Source organism: Strongyloides ratti (genome assembly GCF_001040885.1).
Source record: "Strongyloides ratti genome assembly S_ratti_ED321, chromosome : 2".
In the NCBI taxonomy this organism is placed as follows: domain Eukaryota; kingdom Metazoa; phylum Nematoda; class Chromadorea; order Rhabditida; family Strongyloididae; genus Strongyloides; species Strongyloides ratti.
The window spans coordinates 5997631-6018646 of NC_037308.1; the positions used below are offsets into that span (position 1 = coordinate 5997631).

The 21016-nt window shown below is 21.4% G+C and overlaps 6 protein-coding genes across 6 annotated transcripts; 4 read left to right on the top strand and 2 right to left on the bottom strand.

Moving 5' to 3' along the window:
* Nucleotides 1–150: 150 nt before the first annotated feature.
* SRAE_2000191600 (Brefeldin A-inhibited guanine nucleotide-exchange protein 3) lies at nucleotides 151–5362 on the top strand (the record flags this gene model as incomplete). Its single annotated transcript, XM_024652925.1, has 2 exons — nucleotides 151–241; nucleotides 294–5362. The coding sequence occupies 2 exons, from the start codon at nucleotides 151–153 to the stop codon at nucleotides 5360–5362; spliced, it is 5160 nt and encodes a 1719-aa protein (XP_024506452.1).
* A 1667-nt stretch (nucleotides 5363–7029) lies between these two features.
* Nucleotides 7030–9907, top strand: SRAE_2000191700 (Transcription termination factor 2; the record flags this gene model as incomplete). The annotated part of the gene is made up of 3 exons (XM_024652926.1): nucleotides 7030–7116; nucleotides 7157–7463; nucleotides 7509–9907. The coding sequence occupies 3 exons, from the start codon at nucleotides 7030–7032 to the stop codon at nucleotides 9905–9907; spliced, it is 2793 nt and encodes a 930-aa protein (XP_024506453.1).
* A 386-nt stretch (nucleotides 9908–10293) lies between these two features.
* Nucleotides 10294–10746, bottom strand: SRAE_2000191800 (Hypothetical protein; the record flags this gene model as incomplete). Its single annotated transcript, XM_024652927.1, has 1 exon — nucleotides 10294–10746. The coding sequence occupies one exon, from the start codon at nucleotides 10744–10746 to the stop codon at nucleotides 10294–10296; it is 453 nt and encodes a 150-aa protein (XP_024506454.1).
* A 239-nt stretch (nucleotides 10747–10985) lies between these two features.
* SRAE_2000191900 (Hypothetical protein) lies at nucleotides 10986–11528 on the top strand (the record flags this gene model as incomplete). Its single annotated transcript, XM_024652928.1, has 2 exons — nucleotides 10986–11094; nucleotides 11143–11528. 2 exons carry the CDS (start codon nucleotides 10986–10988, stop codon nucleotides 11526–11528), a joined length of 495 nt encoding a protein of 164 aa, XP_024506455.1.
* Nucleotides 11529–11713: 185 nt separating this feature from the next.
* SRAE_2000192000 (Hypothetical protein) lies at nucleotides 11714–12309 on the bottom strand (the record flags this gene model as incomplete). The annotated part of the gene is made up of 3 exons (XM_024652929.1): nucleotides 11714–11846; nucleotides 11892–12016; nucleotides 12232–12309. 3 exons carry the CDS (start codon nucleotides 12307–12309, stop codon nucleotides 11714–11716), a joined length of 336 nt encoding a protein of 111 aa, XP_024506456.1.
* Nucleotides 12310–13226: 917 nt separating this feature from the next.
* Nucleotides 13227–13855, top strand: SRAE_2000192100 (Hypothetical protein; the record flags this gene model as incomplete). Its single annotated transcript, XM_024652931.1, has 2 exons — nucleotides 13227–13290; nucleotides 13362–13855. 2 exons carry the CDS (start codon nucleotides 13227–13229, stop codon nucleotides 13853–13855), a joined length of 558 nt encoding a protein of 185 aa, XP_024506457.1.
* Nucleotides 13856–21016: the final 7161 nt, after the last annotated feature.

The window sequence follows — 21016 nt, forward strand, 5'->3', positions numbered from 1 at the left end:
CATAACTGGAAGGCTTACTACCGCCTTTTAATGCTATATATGAATATATACAACTATGGATGTTTATTGATTCTTTTTATACAATATTATCACTACATATGAAGTAAAATATTGAAAAACTCTACTAACCATTTATTAATTTTTTATACAATGGAGAAAATATTTGAAAAATTGGCACTTTTAATTGACCAGACTACCTCTAGTAATGCATTAGTTAAGGGTTATTTTGAAAAAGCAAAAGGCATGATTAATTAATTATTTTTTAATTAGTTAATAATTTTTTTTATTTTTAGACTCAATAAAAATGGCCCATATACCAGTGGAATGTAAAAGAGGAGATTGTTTAATATTTCTTTCACAATGTTTAATAAATGGAAAAAGTCGTTTATCTCATGTGGCATTTGAAGGTCTTCAATTTATCATTCAAGATTCAACATACTCTTCAGATTATTCAACAAAAAAAGAAGAAGATACATTACCATCACAATTGGTTAAAAATTTTCAAAAAATGCCAGAATGGGATAAACAAATTCAGTGTCAAAGTTTAACATTAATTATGCAACTTTTTTCATCATCTAATATTAGAATAAGTAGTGGAAATATAGATGAGTGTATGCAATTATGTATAAAAACGTATCTAGAAACTGAAGAAACTAGTGTTAAATTAGCTGTACGAGGAACAATAACACAAATAATAAATTCATTTTGTTTAAATAAGTATGCTAAAACTATACCTGGTAATCAAGATGAAATAGCTGTTTTTATGGAAATGACAGCATTAATAAAAAAATTTATTACAAGACTAAGAACAGAAGAATTGGTTGTTGATGAAATAACACTATTATTAGATGCTATATATTCATTATTAAGTGTACAACCAATTAGTGTCTGTAAACATAAACCATTTTTGAATGCTTTAGATGAAGATTTAGGTGTTTTGATAAAAAGAATGTTTGAATGGTGTTCACCAAAACGTTCAAAACAGGGACTTCAATTACCTAGTATTTTAGGATCAGAAAAAAATTCCTCCAAAGTTATAATACCTGATATATTTTTTTCTAATGAAATGGTTTCAAGTATATATCAAATAATAGAGCATTTAATTAGAATATATTCAAAAAATGAAGAATCACAAGATACTTTAAATAAATTATTTCATTTAGTTTTCCTTCAACCACCAGTTTCAGTTAGAGGTGAAGCATTAAAATTGATAAAAAGATTATTTACAAATCAAGTGATGCTTTTTTGTATTGGAAGACTACTATTACAAAAATCATTTTTTTGGAATATTATTATGGATTGTCTATTAGAATGTAGTCAATGTAATATTCCTCAAATTTTAATTGAAGCTATTAAGATTCTTGGAACAATTTCTAATGGATTTTGTGAATTAAAACATATATGTAATGAGAAAGGAAATATTGAATTTATTAAAGAAAATTTTCCATCTTATCAACCAAATGTTGATGTCTTTTATATCAATGAGATAAATGAAGATGGTTCTAGTATTGAAATAAATAAAAAAGTAAATATAGAAAATGAAACATTTTTAGATGAAGGAAATACTAACAATGATATTTGTTTAAAAGAATTGGCAAAAATTTTTGTTAATTTTGTTAAAGAGAAACTTGATAAGATATTAGAAAGTGAAAGTTATGGAGAGATAGATGAAATTGTACAAAATTTATCTGTTGATATTTATAAAAAAAGTCAAACATTAGAAAATATAAATTCACACTATGTTGTAAGTGATTTAATATATCTAACAATATGGTCAACATTTATGTATGAATCTGTAAAATTAAATAAACATAATTTAGACAAAGAGGTATTTCTAGCAATTATAACTCATTCAGGATCTTTATTATTTATGAATGAAAATTTTGTTAATGAAGTATTTTATCTTCTTAGAAGTAACGATGTTTCAATATTTAATGGTAAAGAATTACTTAATAAAGATGGAAAAGTTAATTTATTATTTGATATGATTGAAGATATTACTGGATTTGTTTTAGGTATTGGTAATTCATCAATAAATAAAGATAATGATAATGAAAATTTTATTAAAAATTTTAATAAAACTATTCATTATATGTTACATTATTTAATTTCATCAAGATGGGAAGTTTTTTGTATACTATTAGCTAAACAAAGTATCAAAGGTGAAAAACGTTTTTTAAAAGAAAAATGTTTAAGTGAAATAAAAACTTTACAATCTCTTGCAAAAATGTCATTATCATTAAATTATTCTACAGGTGTTGAATTTGCACTAGAACATCTTGTTGATTTAATTTGCCCTCTAGAAGAAATAAGAACAAGAGATTTTACAAAACCTAAATATATGGATTTTAGAAAAATATGGCAAGATGGAATTGAAGATTTAGAAGGAATTTCATTTATTATTGAGTATGGTCTTAATTTTGGAATTCTTGCTTCAATAACCTGGAAACATATAATTACAACATTAGAATATATTTATGAAATGTCATTTCTTTTACCTCAAGAATTAATTACAACCTCAACAAATGAAAATTGTATTCCCTCTTCTCCATTACCAATACCAACTGCTGAAAATAGTTTTGCCACAAAAGATATTGTTAAAATTTTATATTATTTAAATCATATTGCTACTAAATTTATTGATACAGCATCATTAATGTTACCTTTACCAGATTTAAGACGTTTTGTTATTGCTATTGGAAATGCTATTGAAAATAAATGGAAATGGTGTGATGAAAAAATTGCTGTAGAAAGTAAGAGTGATTTATTTAGTGTTTTAAAAACTATTATGTTTAAAAGTAAAGGAAAACCATTAATACATACGATGAGTGTTTGGAATTTAATAAAAATTCATCTTATTGATATGGCTAGTATTAGAAATAAAGATAAAGTTGTTACAAATTCTATTGAATGTATGAAAGATTCTACTATTATTCATTTAAGAAATGAAAAAGAAGGTTTTAATACAAATATGTTTTTTTTTGATTCATTTCAATTATTAGTTGTAAAAGATGTTTTAACAATTGATGGTAAAGAACAAATAATTCATATATTTAGTGATATTGTAACAAGATATAACTCATCTTTAGGCACTGGTTGGAAGCCACTCTTCTCGGCTCTTAAATCTATTAATAATGCCGCTGGATATGGGGAAAGTTCAGTCTCAACATATATATCATTTGCTATTATGGATGTATTTGCCAAATATATGGAAATAAAAGACATTTTTATTCAAATGAGTACAATGTCAGAGTTTATTGTTTGTTTAACACAACATATGCAGTCAAAAGGAATGATATTTGGAACTTGTGACATCAACTCAGATAAAGAGGAAGAAGATGAAATTCTTGGGGAGGCAGCTTTATGTTGTATTTCAAAAATACAAATTTTATTACTCCGTCGTTTTAATGATAATGACTTTAATCCAATTGGACAATTATTAAAAAGAATTGATAAAAGAGTTATTGAGTTAGAAAATGAAAATGAAATAAGTAAAAAAATTAATGAAAGAATTCATAATTTAAAGGATATTCAATTATCAATAGAAGAAGACATGTATTTTGGTAAAATTTTTAAAAAATTAACCTCTTCAAATATAAATTTATCAAAAGAATATAATGTTGAAATAACAGAATCATGTTGGAATAAATTTTCAGATTCACAAAAATGTGTTATTGAATTAATTTTATCTTTATGTGAACAATTAGCTGCTTTATTAATAACTTGTAATCAACAGATGCACAGTAAAATACGACAAAATTTTGTTGATTTTTTAATGACTATTAGTAGTTCAAAAATTGGACCAAATTTAACAGGATACATATTTTGTAATAATCTTCTTCCAATAATGAATAATTGGCTTACGACAGATTCTTTTGTTGATAAAGAACAAGGAGAAATTAGTTGTGGATTAAAAAATTTTAGGCAAACGATGGGTTTGATAACTAATTTAGCACAAGAATACATTTCAGAAAATTTGAATAATTTATGGACAGAAAAAATATTATTAGATTTATTGGAATTATTCAACAATTCAATATCACAATCTTGTAATTTAGCAATACCAAGAATAGCAATTTCTTGTTTGAAACATTTAACACAATCTTTGTGTAATATTTTTACACCTAATTGTTGGTTAATCTTATCCTACTCATTATATAAAACATTTTTAATAACATTACAACCATTAAGAGAATTATGTGAAGTTTTTTATCCAAAATTTAATGAAATGGGTAGTATTGAATTAGTTTTAAAAGAAAATTTTGAAACATCTGAAGGAAAGGAATTATTTTTATTAGCCAAAGAAATGTTTTTTATTGAAAATGAAAATTGTTCAAATGAAAATAATTGTGTTATGGTTAATGGTATTATTACAATAAGAGAAAATGTAAAAGATTGTGAAAATGTTTCTAAAAATATTTTAATAAAAGAAATTTTCAATAATCTTGTCAATCATAGACTACTTCTGAATTTTATTGATGAAATTCTTTTAACACCATGTTTTAAAGACAAGAACTTTGACATGTGTTTGACATCAAAAAAAATTTTTTTAATAATGTTACTATGTTCAAGTTACGTCACTTCAGAAGCAGATAAAAGACCAGCCTTGAAAAATATTATCAAAAAGATAGTTAATGAAGAGAGGGAGGCTAATTTTTATAAATTAACTGGAGCAACATGGTCCGTATTACTCAATTCTTTTTATAGTCTTTCTGTTAATAATGATGAAGCTAATATAAAAGAATACCTCTATAATTCAGAAAGTTGTCATTGGGTTACACTTCTTCTTCTAACATTTAATTGTTTAAAAGACACGATAGTTGTTTTAGAAAATGAATCTATTGGTAGCAGAATTTCTGCAGCAATAAGAGAAAGATGTGAATTATCAACAGAATTTACACTCATCCAACTAGATAATAGTGAATACTCAAACAATGATGAAGAGAAAGTTTATAAAATAATAAAAACAGAAAATAGTATTGATGAATTTAATCTTAAAAAGAAACGTGTTTCAATAAATGCGATGCCAAAAAGAATGAATCCATTTTCAAGTACATCTAATTTAACGTTAACAAAAGACTTTTCTGAAGATACTGATAAAAATTCGTATATGTCGTATATTATGGATACAGATTTAAATATTATGACATTATCTTCAACATTATCAAAATTAATATTACGCTTTGTTAATGATGAAAAAATTAATTTTGAAAAAATGTTGCCTTTATTTAATATTGTAATTCCTGATTTAAACAGAATTTCAACATCCATAGATGTTCGAAATGCTATTAGTTTGTATATGGAAAGAATTATAAATAACTATAATTTTGGATTTGCTTCACAAGTAGAAACTACTAAATAATTTTTTTTAAATAAATTTTTAATTGATTTTTTTTTATTTGAAATATTATAGAAATAATATAGGAATTGATAAAAAAATAAATTTTTCAATTTAAAAAATATTATTTTAAAGATATTAATTATTAGTAAAAAAATTTTATTTATAATTTAAACTATATTTATATTTTAAAAAGTAAAACTGAATATGTAATTTTAAATTGTTTGTATTTAATATAAATTATCAATTGTATGTTACATTATATGATAAAAAATTACTACTGTTAAATTTTTAGTATGCAATTGTACTTTTTAATAATTTCACTTTTTTTATTGAATCAATTACTATTAGAAAAATCATATACATGTTGTTATTGTAATTTTAAAATTTGAATATTTTGTTGAAACATTCATAAATTTAAAATAAAAAAACCAATTTTAATAAAACTTTATTTTTTCCTTTATAAGTTATTTATATTAAAAATTATTATTAACGCTTTATTATTAATAATATTTAGTTTTGTATGTAAATAAAAGTTTTAGTAGTATAGTCCTAGGTTATCGTTATAAGAAATGTGCCTATTAACAAAACAGATGGCGCTAAAATTAAACAAGATTTTATTTACCCTATAAACTACATAAAGACGTTTAAAATATTTTTCAAAAAATCATATCAGAAATAGTTTTATTTTTATATTTTATGTATTTTCTCATTTATTTATAAAATTATAACATTACAAATACTTTTTGATTGTACAAACTAAATTGTAAGTTACTTTCTATTTATTATTTCTTCATTGACGATGGAAATTTTTAATTTGATTTTTAATTTCAATTTAAAATTCAGTTGAGAATAAATTGAATATAATTAAACTACTTTTAAAATTTAAATATATTGTATTCAAGAAAACTCCACTATACTTTGATTTTTCTCTTTAGAATAAATTTAAGGATTAATTGTATGTGGAAAAACATTATTTTTTTTGTTGATATACAAAGGTTTATGTAGAATGTTAGTTAAAAGTTTAATTTCCAATATATTTTAAAATACCTACTGGTAGTATTATCAGTGATGTGTAGTAAGACTAATACATGAGTTTCACCACATAACAATTTAAAAAATTAATCATAGTAATAAATTACACAGTACATATATAAGTGTTCCAAAGTACTAAAAAGTTATTTCTTGGAAGATTTTATGTGTAATTTACCAACATTTCTATTTTTAGTCATGCTTATGTATGTTTGCGTTTAATCAACCAAACATTTTACATAGCGTTATCCATTTATAAATAATTATATATTTCATCAAACACCATTTAAAGTTGTTTTTGAAATGACAAAAAATTTTGAAATCTCATGTTGTAAGATATTAGTGTTATTTACAATATTTACAAGATTAATACACAAATACGGAAGTGTTTTTATAGTATTTTAATTCAATTTAACGGTAGTCTTTTTTTTGTTTTAAAAGATTACTGACACTACCATTACATATAATTTCATGTCATTATATTTTCATTATTATATTTAATAATTTTAAGATTCTACAAAGTTAGAAAGTGGCGTACAAAAGTAATTTGGTACAATGTAATAACAGTTATTAATATTTTTCTTACCGAATTATCTTTTTAATTTGTGTTTTATTTATTTTTTGCATTTTGTTTCTAGATTAAATATCTTATTTTGACAATGAAATTTGGAGATTACTCATTTGTCACTTCTACTCCAGTAAATAAGAATTTAAAGGCGAGTAGCAGATTTTTAGATAACAACTCTGTAAGTTATTTTTTGATTTAATTTTTATAATTAATTGTAGGCAATGCCATCACCGATAATACCAAAGCATCATCCACCAAATATTCCTGTTAAAAGTAATGTTTTAGATTATAAAACTAAGGATATAGATGAAACAATATTTATTTCTGATGATGAAGATCCAGTATTTGAACTTCCTTGTATAGAAAAGAAGTCGACAATGGATCCAGATGTAGTAAATTCTTTAGGTGAGAGATTTAGGAAAAGTTTAAGCGGAATGGGAGATGAAAGAACTGCATTGAATAATGAAGTTAACAGTAACGCAAATAAAGTAACTGATTCTAAATTTGGTGGAACAGCCAAGAACGGTTATTTTGATTTTCTACGGAACGATAATAATAAGTTGCATTTAGGATCTACAGTTGGCCAAAATGTTAGAAATTCTTATAAGAATATCACTAATAATGAAATAACCAAAGGAGTTTCTTCAAACACTGGTATCAACCTATACAACAATAAATTGAATCAACGGGATGTGAAAAATTTTGACACTATTAGTGAAATTGCAAAAACTCTCAAAAGAAGGTCACCTCCTCCAACGTTTAATACTCCAGATAGACCAAAAGTTAAACCTATGGCAGCTTTCAGAAAGATGCAGAAACCTGGTCCGGTACTATGCTCACCTCAGCCACTAACTGAACGAGTTGTTAAAGAACAATTAAAAGATAAAAAAGAATTAAGAGATGTTGTATTGAATCCGATAATATCACAAGAAATTAAGTATAATAGAGCAGTACAAAATGCAATAGATGAAATAAAATCTACTGGAAAGGAAATAACTTTAGATGGGGATACAATAGAAACTATTATTGCAGTAAACAAAACAAAACGTCTTATTGGAGGATTAATGAATGAAAATAGAATGATTACTATCACATCTAAATTGGCAGATCTTTTTAAGACATTGTTAACGTTTATAGAAAGATTTGACACTAAAATGAAAGTAGAAACTCCTGATTGTTTCATCATGGAATTGAATCCTTATCAAAAAAAAGGTTTAGCGTTTCTTATTGAAAGAGAGAAGAGTTATCCATGTGGGGGAATTTTAGCTGATGACATGGGTTTAGGTAAAACTGCTCAAATGATATCACTTCTTGTTTATCAAAAAAATAATGCTTTGGCTAATAAACAAATAGAACATATAAGAAGGGTAAAAGCTAAAGAGAATGCTTTTATTCCTATTAAGACTACATTAATTATAACTCCACTTAGTTTGATGGATCAATGGGAATCGGAGATAAGAAAATTTACTTCAAGTGGATTTTTAACTGTATATCAATTTCACGGTCCAAAGAGAACCAACGATCCACATATATTGGGACAATATGATGTTGTCATTTCTTCTTACAATACAATTGCTTCTGAATTTACATCAGTTTTCAATAGTGAGGATGAAGAAAATGGTCACAAGTTTAAGAAAGGACATGTACCTAAGAAATCTGTTGGAAACAAAATTCCTAAAGTTTCTGTTCTTGATAGAGTTTGCTTTCAAAGAGTTATTTTGGATGAAGCTCATACAATAAAGAATAGGAATAGTAGAGTATCTAGAGCATGTAGTGCTTTGTCTTCTTTATATCGCTGGTGTGTTACTGGAACACCTGTTCACAATGAAATGATGGATGCTTTTTCATTGTTCCGTTTTTTACATTGTCATCCAATTGATCAGGAGGCTATGTGGAGACAATACATGAGTTCAGGTTCACAAGAAGGTCCATTTCGTCTTGAAACTCTTGTTAAAGCTACACTTCTTAGAAGAACAAAAAATGATACATCAGAAGAGAGTGGTGAAAAGTTAGTCAATTTGCCAAAAAGACATGTAAAACAAGTTAATCTAGAAATGATGCCTAATGAGAGATTAATTTATGATCAAATGTTCAAAGCAGCTCAAAAATTTGTAAAGAATTTCTTGGATGAGTTTTCTGATAAACGCAACGATAATGAGCTTCCTGATTCTAAAAATCCTTTCTTGAACGCAAAGATGAGTGAACGTGATGGGCAGTTTCAAAAGATGGCTTGTATTTTAGTTTATCTTTTACGATTACGTCAGGCTTGTAATCATCTTTATCTAACAAAAGCTGGATTGGATCTTAACTGTTTTGATGCTATTGATGAAAAATCAGCTAAACTAATGAAAGATGACATATCTATGGCTGAATCTTTTAATGAATCTGTGATGAGTAATGCACAAAGTGATGATCATTTAGAAGTTTTCAATCGTAATTTTCTTAGTAGCAAAGTAAAAGCTCTTTTTAAACACTTGAGCAAAATTTTAAATGAAACAAAAGATAAAGTTATAATTATATCTCAATGGACTTCAATGTTTTTTATCATCCAGAGTCATCTTAATAAAAAAGGAATTCCATATGTTGAAATTACAGGGGAAGTTTCGCAGGAAGATCGGCAAAAGGCACAAAGTGCTATAAACAGCAAAAGTGACAACGTGAGGATAATGTTTTTATCACTTAAAGCTGGTGGCGTTGGATTAAATTTGATTGGTGCTAATCATATTTTCATGTTAGATCTTCACTGGAATCCTTTTAATGAAGATCAAGCATGTGATAGGATTTATCGTATTGGCCAAACTAAGGAAGTATTTATTCATAAATTTGTCTGCAAAAATACTGTTGAAAATAGAGTTTTAGAATTACAAAATAGAAAAAGAGAACTATCTAAGGAATTTCTTGGAGAAACAAGGGTCAAGAAGGCTAATCATCTTAATAATGAAGACTTAGCTTTTATCTTTGATTGTTAAATTTACTAAAACATTAAAATCTATTAATTTTTTTACATAAAATTCAATATTGTTAATATAGTTGTAAATAAAAATATTAATAATAAATAAGTTTAATGTAAAGTGATGTTTCTATTTACACTTATTATAATAAAAAAATAAAATCAAATAAGAAATCTGTTTGAAGTTTAGAAATATAAGTGCATATTTAATCTGTTTCCTAAAGTTAATGTCATCTGCTACGTTCAATAAGAAAATTTTTTAAGAAATTATTTAACTATTTAACGTACTCAAACTTTTTATTATAAAATAGTTATGTGATTAAAATTATTTGTTATTAAGAGATCACACATAAATATCATTATTTTAGTAGTAAGAACTAGTTCGTATATTTAAATTATCATATGTTAAAATTTATTTTCCAAAGCTATTGAAGCTGCCTCCAATACTTCAAGAATTTGATTTTTAGCAAAAGCATTAAATGATTTTTTATTATGACCAGAGGAATACTTTACAGATGTAAACCTATTTTCATTTATATGATTGTAAGTTTTTTTTCCATAAATAGTATCATTTTTTCTGGCTACTCTTGAATCTGAATATTGTAAACAATTTTCATTTTCATATATTTCCATTTTTCTTCTTCCATTTACTTTGTTTATTGTTGGATATTTTCTATCACAACTGGACTCTTCAGTTTCATAATTACCATGATTTAAATTCTCAACTTTATTGCCACAAGTTTTTAAAGTTTTATTAAATACATTAATTAGTTTATTTTCAAATTTTGTTAATCCTAATGTCTGACCAATTGGTGGAACAAAACGTAATGATGGACCAGGTTTATTTGTAGGAATCATTAAAATTTTAAATTTATAAAGAAAAAAAAGATAATTATTTTATCAAAATAATCATATAATTTTATAAATAAAAAATTTTTATAAATATTTGAATAAACAAATTTTTTTAAAATTTAGGTGACATACATTGGGATACAATTCTTAAAACGAATACCTTGATTTAAAATCATGATTTATATTAGCTTAATTCATCACTTTTTTTATTTTTTATTATACTAGATTACTAACAACATCAAAAGATGACTACTGCCAATTGTTCTTCTAGAAGTTTAAAAAGTTTAACTGAATCACAATACTTCCGAGAAAGTATTATGATATCAGATTCTAAAATTACTAAAAGACGTAAAAGTAAGTTTAACAATTACTAGAAAATAATAATACTAATTAATATTTTAGATTTAAAAAATGTCAGTTTAACGAAAGAAAGTACACTTGTTCCAGAGACTCTCTTGGGTGATAGTATGTTTAAGACAGAAAAATTAAGAAAATCTTCAACATTTGATAATATGGAGCATTTAACATTTGACAAAGAAATTAAAGATACTGAAAGTAGTAATACTATTCTTGATAATATTTTATACCAATGTGTTTCATTGTACAATAAAGATGTTTTAGAAGGCAATAATAATGAATCACAGGGTTTAGAAAAAATCAAGAATTTCATAGATGGTCCATTTACTGAAATGATTAACAATTGCCAAAATGAGGAAGCATGTATGTATTATTGTGATACACTTGCTGCATACTGTACATCTATCTTTTATACCTATGACAAGCAATAGAAAAAGTTTATCTTTATTTCATATTTTTGTACATTATTATAAATATAAAATAAAATAAAAAAAATTTTTATTTTCAAAGTTTTATTATTATTTTCAAAGTTATTACAATTTATTAATTTATAATAATAGTTAATTTAAATAAGTATATATATATATATTAAAAATAGGTAAATAAAATTAATTTTTTATTCAATATTTTGTTCCTCAATATATTGTGCATTATTATAATAGTAATGTTCTTGGCAACATGATGGTTCATCATAATTTCTATATGTTTCATTAATATTTATATTATTAAAATTACTATTACTAACAATTCTATATAAAAAGTAAATTATTATAATAATATTTAATAAAACAAACCTTTGTGTTTCGAGAACCTTAACATTAAGCATTCCCTTTTTCTTTTCATTTCTATATAATAACCATCCTAAAAGTGCAAGAAATGTATCTATTGTAAGTACAAATTCAGTTATTATTAATAATGTCTAAAATACATACGAATTAATAAAAAAAAATGTATATTTTCTATTTAAAAATATAATCATCATCTTAAATAATGTTATACTTTTTTTTTTTTTAGAATAAAAGTAAATAGTTTAATTATAAGAAGATTAAAATACAAAGTGTGGGATGATAAGATATTTATTCTTTATATAGAAATAATAATATTTTATGGAAAAAAGAAAAAAAAAAAACTTACGGTGGAATGACAAAAATTTTTATAAAGTATATTGTTACTGCGAAGGAGTGATGTAACTTGAAGATTTATACTTATCATTATTATTAAATAGGTAAATAATGGTAATATTGTTAGGAACATCTTTTTTTTTCCCATAGGTGATGGTAATAAGTAGTAGGGAAGTATTGAAATATACATTGTTACAAATGATAAAATAAAAAGTATGATGTAAAGAGTGATTTGTATTATATTGTAAGGTTTTTGAAAACTAAATATTGTTGATATATAAGTAATATTATTAATTTCTTCTGTCTCAGGATAAAAAATACAATTATATGTTGGTATAGATTTAGTATTTGATGATGATAAAAATATAACAGAAACAATTGACCAAATTATTAATGAAAGTGATATCCATCTTAATAATGTTGATAGAAATACACAAAAATTTTCAGACAACCTTAACCATATTTCATTTTTTTTTTCTTTACTTTTGTTAAAAAAATTATTAATAAAGGTAAAAATATTCATTATTGTTAAAAATAAATTATAAAAATTTATTTTCATTATTTAAAAACATTTTTTTTTTCTTATATTATATTTTATTACTCAGAGGTTGTGTTGTATTGTGAGGATCAATTAAAAATATTACAAATCTATTACTTATATAACATTTTATTTATAAGTATAAAAAGAAATAATATCAATTTGACTTGCTAATAGTATTGTATAGTAATTTTTGTACAAATTATAAAAATTTATTACTATTTTTATGTATAAAAAAAATATATATATATGATTTTATTTGATATATATGTTAATTTAAATCCTAGAATAATATAACTTTATAATAAAATTAAATAAACATAAAAATAATATTTAATATATCATGATATTTAGAAAGTTAATTTTATAATACTCAATGAATATATTAATTTATAATAGTATTAGAAGTTTAAGTATTATAAAAAAATATTAAATTTGTTATTTTAACTATATATATATTTTTCACAACCATGAAATTATTTTTATTAATATTTCTATTAAATTTTGTATTAATTAAAGGATACCTTAGTCATGGTATATTTTTTTTTTCCAATTATAACTAATTTATTATAAAAATCTTTTTTTTCTCCTTTTTTTTTTCTTAGGTTTTGGATCAATTTATGATAATTATTTTTATAATTATGATATAACAAGAAATTTTAGAAATACTGAAGAAATCAAAAGAATTTATGATACGATTAAATCTTTTAATATTTCAAAAGAAAGTTTAAATACTTTATACGATAATTTTTTTAATTTCAATGTAAATTTACTAAGAAATGATATTGTAAATTTAATTAGTAATCACCAACCAAATGATGTCGTTAGTAGGAGAATGATAGAAATTTGGGAAAAGTATCATCCTCCTTCTACATTGATAAATTCTTTAAATGACTTACCGGAAGAGAAAAAAAATCATATTTCAAAGTTATTAAAAAATAATGCTTGGAAAGCTATCGATATTATTATGTATGGGCAAATTTATATGATACCATCAAATAATGACATGATTCAAGGATTAAATTTTTGGAGGGTGACAAAACGTTTATTAGATAAATGGCTTGGAAAAGGTAAATTTCAAGGATGGATGAGTTGGTAAATAAGTTAAGTGTTGTTTTTTTTTTATTTTTATTTATCATCCTTGTATTATCTTTTTTTAGCTTTTAACTTAAAAACATTATTCATTGTAATTATAAAAAAAAAAAGTAAAACTTAAATTTTTATGTACTGTCTTTATTTTTTACTATTAATTTTTCATTTATACTAGCCTTGAAATTAATTTCTTCATAAAATAAAGGTGAAGAAGAGATAAATTGCAAGGTCATCAGTTAAATAGGGACATGTTATTATAAAATATTTTATAAATATATATATATATATATATATAAACATAATATAAATAATAGTACCTATATCTATATTCCTTAAATGATATATTTTAACAAAATTACGAAAGTTTATATAAAAATCATTTATAAAAACGTGTTTTTCATTAATTAAGGAATTAAAATATACTTGTACGACATTATACATCAATATATATTTATCTCACATTTCATTTTTACTTCCTTTTTTTTTTAATTAATAAGAACTCTTTATTTTTTAAAGATAACTGTTGACAATGTATATTTAATATACATTGATATGAAGAGTATCTATATTATTTATTTATTTATTTGTTTACAATGACACATTCATAAGTATTATTAACTTAAATAATACCTTCTATCTTTTTTTATTATAATATATTTTTAACATAAATATTTATTTGTTTTTAAAAAAAATAAAAAAAAATTATTTTTTTTAGTATAATCATAAATATTACAAATATTTTTATTTATATCTTAAATCATTCTATTATATTAAATGTTGTTAAAAAAAATTTATAACATAGGAGTAATAAATTTTTTGGTCTTATTATTTTTTTTAAAACAAATTCTTCAGGCAAACATGTATATAAATATCAAGTAAAATATAACGTTTTACTATACCTAGAAAAATAATAAAAAAAATATCAACTTATTTTTATTACTATTTATCATCATTTTACTCAAATATAGAAATTTTTCTAATAATTGAAAAGAAAAAAAAAATTTTATTTAATAATATTTAAATATAAGTTAAATTTTTTTGAATAAAAGTTTTATTGTGAAGTTTGTAAGAATTTTTAAATGTTATATAATACCTAATTATTACTCATATATTTAATCATATATTTAACAAAATCCTACCTTGCAACTGCTCCTCAATACAAATAAAATAAATAAGTTTAAAAACGGAACTTTAAACTTTGTTAAAAATTTTATTATTTACTTAAGCATTCTTACTTTTTTTTTTCGGTACAAGTATTGAGGAAAAAAAAACTTTTCTATTTAGTATAAAATGTCTGTTACTTGGTGATGACCTTTTTATATGAAATATTTTTTTTTTAAAATTAACATTGAACTAATAAAATATGGTTTTAAACTTCTATTATCTTCAAAATTATTAATAACCCTATTAACAATATAATTTTTTTTTTGGTTAATTTAAAAAAAATGAAAAGATAAAAGAATATCTTATATATTTATTAAACATAAAAGAATTTTAAAAGGTTAATTATATTTATTACTTTACCTAACATTATAACAATTAAAATATTTCTAAAAACTCATTTATAAATATTTTAACAAAATTTAGTTCCACTTAAGCTTCCTACAATATTTTTAATTACTTTGATTGAAAACTTTGATACTATTAACTGTTAATGTTTTAAAATGTATATATATATATATATTGAAACTTCATCCTCTTATTAGTTTTACCAACCTTAGAATAATTATTTATTATTCTGGTTTGTTACTTCTTCTTTTTTTACTTAATTTTTCTTAATCATTTTTTGGTGTAACAAAAATATTTCATTTTTTTTTTCATCCATTCAAATATTAAATAGATTTGTTAATTGCACATTTATTTTTCTGAAGTCTATAATTCATTATACATATATATATAAATGACTTTTTTTTTTTATAAAATCTACCTTCACTTTAAATATTCCAGTTAAAAATACTTCATACCATAATTTAATGAGGTGAAATGAAGGTTAAACTTAAAAATATACCTTTGAAAATAACTAAGTCAATCGTGGATCTTTTTGATTCATTTTTTCTTTTGGTTTTATAGTATTTATCATAATAAATTTTGAAAATAATATTTATAAAATGATTTTAAAAAAAAACTATTTATTTATTTTTTTAAATATTATTAACACTTATTAAAATTATTTTATTATAAATGTTAGTCATTTCCAGTCATTTCTTTTATAACAAAAAAAAAATGAATATATCCTTTCATTTATTGACTTTTTTAAAATAATTTTTTTTTATATAAATCCATATATGACTTTTAAACCTGTTCTTCAGTTTAAGGAGAATTAACAAAGAAAAAATGAAAACGTGAAAAAATTATTTAAAAGAAATATAATAAATATCTTAAATTTTCCACTTATTTTATATTTAATATAATATTTAGAATTAAATATTTATTTTTATTTTTTCTTTTCACTATTAATTTTACACCTATTTTATCATAACAGAGTATATGATACTTTTATATAACTGATTATTATGTATATACTTATATAGACAAAAATTTGAATAATTTTCATTGAAAGTGTAAAGTGCTTATTATTATTCTTAAAGAGTCACACAGAGTAAAATGTAAATGGTTTAATAAATTTCAAATAATAATAATCAATCGTTTTAAAAGAAATCAAATATACTCTTTTTATACCTTTTTTAAGCTTTTACAATAGGTTTTTATAAAGTATATTTTTAAAAATATTTTTTCAATATATCTCTTTACAAATTTTCATATTTTAATTGTTTAAATTTTTAAAAACACTCTTTTTTTTTGTTGTTATTTAGTATTATTATTGTTATCAAATATATAATATGTCATATTTTAATTTCATATGTATATATATATGCCTCATTAAATTGATGTTATATTACCCATAACTGTGTAAATCATCTAAAAATTTTTCTATAATTTTACAGAGAAGGCCATTTATAGAAGGTAAAAATGACCAGATGCTATAGTATATTGAAAGAAAGAAACTATATAGTTTGTTATATATAATAATCAATGTCAACTTTTATATTTACCATTCATTTTGCCATTCTTTATAAATGACAAAACTTTTTATTTATCCTATATTTTGAAGTCTTATTTTATATTATCATATAAAATATCTTTAAATATAGGTATATATTTATATATCACATCAATTTTCTAATAAAATCTTTATTTTATGTTGTTTTTTTAGTAAAAATATATATTTTTTTTAAATCTACCATGACACATTATAATCCATTCTAATTTGTTTTATAAATTATCAATTATTTTGTATCATTTTATCCATACTATTATTATAACTTTATTTAATATCATTTTTTTTTTAGCCACCATTATTATTATATAATATTTTATCATAAAACATTTATTTTATTAATAATTCAGGTTAATACTAATAAAAAAAATTTTTTTCCCTTTAATCTAATTTATGCCGTATATCTTTTTTTAGAACACAAGTAATATTTTATTCATCCTTGTTAATATATTTTAAATATTTTATTCATCTTATAAAAATTTTTATATATAATATATATACACATATCTAACAAAAATTATACATTTTAGTACATTTACATTTTTACTATGAAAAATTGACTTTACTATTTCTTTTTGAAACATTTTATGTTTAATAATTTTTACTAAATTATATTACTTGCAACTAATTTTTTTCCGTTTTTTTTTTTTTTTTAATTTAACATACATCAAACTTAAAAATTTATTACTTATTTTATTTTAGTAAGTTTAGAGAAGAATTTCCGTTTTCTTAGTTATGAGATAAGATGTTTGACAGATTAATTTCCTTCCAATTATATTTATTTTTATGTTTAAATGAAAATTATTTTCTAACTTTATATTTTTAAATATAAAGTTTAAAAAAAAATAAATTTAATCTGTTTTTTTATTGTTTTTAATTTTGGAAAGTTAAAACTATTATTTAAAGTAAAAAAAATTTTTTTTAAAGAAAATATTAAAAGCCTGAGTATACAATAAATAATGCATTTAATACATATTTATTTTTCTTATATATAAAATTATATCAAATGGTCAGTTTTTACAATAATAGTTGTAACAACTGCTTACTATATTTAGTATAATAATAATCATGTTGTCATGGCATTACAATTTCTCTAGCTATTAAAATATGGAATCAGGAGAATTTTGTTAATATTAGTATAACATATAAATAAATAATTTTATTGTTGTAAATATTATAGTTAGTTAATATTTTGTTGATAATAAATTTGTTTAATGCTTTTGTGAATATATTATAAATATCAACTTCTTCTTTTTTTTTTGTAGTAAAAATAAAAATTTGTCATTTATTTATCTTTATAAACTATATCATTATGACCCTTCTATCAATTTATTTTATATATTATCTTTTGTCAAAACGATAAACATATATATCCTTAACTAAGTAATATTTAATTATCTCTTTTGGTAATTGAATAATGTCTTATTATATTTTGTTAATTTTTCCTATTTCTATCAATAATTTTACCAAATATTTTATATTATGTTTATATTACTATATTATTACATAATTATACTTTATTATTGAAATATATTATTAAAGGTAATAAGTATAGTATATTTATTATTATTATTTAAAATCACCAACTGATAATCTTTCTCATCTTTTTTATTAAAATAATAATATATTATATTTCAAGTTTATCAAACAAAATAAATTTTATACTTTTTATTTTCTTTTTTTTTTTGCTCTTCCTAATTTCTCATAAAATTTCATTTAATTTCTTATTTGTTTATAAATCGGTAATGAAAATATTATATAATAATTTAATTTTAATCTCATTTGTCATTACCATCATTTTTATAAACTAGCTTTAAAATTAAGTATTTTGGTATATAAGTAGAAAAAAAAACTTTTTTCCTCTTCTATTGATAAACAAAAATATTTTTTAAGAAAAAAAAAATAATGATACTTTTTCCTTATCACCACTAGTAATGGTCAATTTTTTTTAATTAAATCTTCTTATAATATTACTTAAAATTTATATTTTAATTTTTTTTTAACAAAAACAAACTAAGAACAAAGTTTTCTTACACTATCATAGGAAATTATTATTTCTTTTTTTTTTTTATTAAACTGAAAACAAGATATAAGTGTATATATAATCTGATCTACTCATATTTTTATTATGTTTGTAGTAGGACAACATTTATAACACATTTAGCTAGTTTAATTTCAAAATTTTACTTCTTATCCTCTACAAGTTTAGATATTTCTATTATTCAAGGGTAAAAAAGTTTTTCATATAAAATTTAAGATAATACTAAACTTCTTACTTATTGGTTTTTTTTTTTTAAATTTTTATTTTAATCTAAAATTATTTATAATAAATCTTATACATATATAATCAGTTTCATAAACTATTCAAAATTAATCCTATATATTTGCTGATGAATTAATTACCTTCTAATAACATTAAGAACTTCATTATTCTCTTTGCTTTTACATTTTTTCTTTTTAACGTTATTTAATTAAATGAAGGTTCCTTAGTTAAAATTGTTAATACTAGAATTGTGGAAGTAATTTTTCATAAAGATTAAATATACCGATTAATTTAACTGCACGTAATTGTTTAAATTCTATATACTATCATATATAATATTTTAAATTATCCATTCTGGAGATAAATATGAATATATTTTGTTTATATGAAATTTACTACAACATAAATTAATTGAATAGTGTAATATTTTTATTATATAATATATAATTTAAAAATTAACGTTCTAGTTTAATAATAATAAACTGTCAGCTAAATCAAATGCATATGTATATGTTCCCCCTTTTTATTAATCACTTCAATGGTCAGTTATCTTTATAAAATTGAAGATTATACTATTCTTATTTTGCAAAAATATTACTTTATTATTTTAATCACTAAATAATATAATAATGTCTTTTTGTTATTAACATCCACCATTGTTAATCGTTTTATCTTTTATTCATTTTTCAAATTTACAATTTTTGACTTAACAATTGTCATTTATCATTATATATATATATATACAAACAATAATAGTAAAAAAAAAAGATTGCCTATCTAGTAGTAATAAAATATTATTTTTGTGCTTTATTTATGTGCAAAGTTTTGTAAAAATAAAAAAAAAAATCCCATTCGCCATCATTTATCATTTTTCAATAAACTATACAGATTATTTAAGATGTGTCATTATTATAACAATAAAAAAAAATTTTTTTTTCTCTTTGGTCATTGAAGGATTAAATAAAGAGTTTAATAAAAAATATTAAAAAAAAAATCAGTAGGAGACTTTCTATCAATATAAATGTTATAACTACATATATCACACCTTGCTATAAACTTTTTTTTTTCTTTTATTTATTATGTATTATATATTTTAATATATATTGGCATTGTCTATTTTACTACACATTTATTATAATAATATTAAAGAATATAAGAACTTATTTTATCTCTCTCTTCTTAGATTTTAATTTTTAAAAACAGATGTTTTAAACATTTAAAATTAAACATCATCTATCAAAGTAATTTGTACATCAAAAATATTGTTTTTTTTTTTTCATTAAAAATTTTATTAAAATTATTGAAGTATAATCTTACTTTTATAATATTCTTAAAATGGTAAAGTAAATAATTTTTAGTTTTATCAAGTGTCCTTTTATTTAAAAAAAAATAGATACTGTATAGTATAAAAAAAGTTTTTTTTTTTTAATAATAATGTACTTTATATATATAACATATACGTCCTATTAATTAACTAGTTTTTTTTTCTTCATTTTGTTGGTTAATCAAACAAATTATTTTTAAGATTTTATGTTATATTGAATATTTCTAAAACTATCTCACTTTTTTTTATTTTATTTTATTAAAATATTCTACCTAATTTATTTATATTAACTTTGAATAAGTAAAAAAAAAAAAATAAGCCTAATTTACTACATTCGACATTAACATTTTTGTCAATATACCATACCATAATAATTTACAATTTTAATTTGTCAAAAAAGATAAACATTTCCCATTAACAAAATATCCCTAAAATATTTTTTACCCAATAATTTAACTGGAAACCATCTCGATATCAAATTGTTAAAATATGTGATAATTAAAAAAGTTGCTTAAACTAGTCT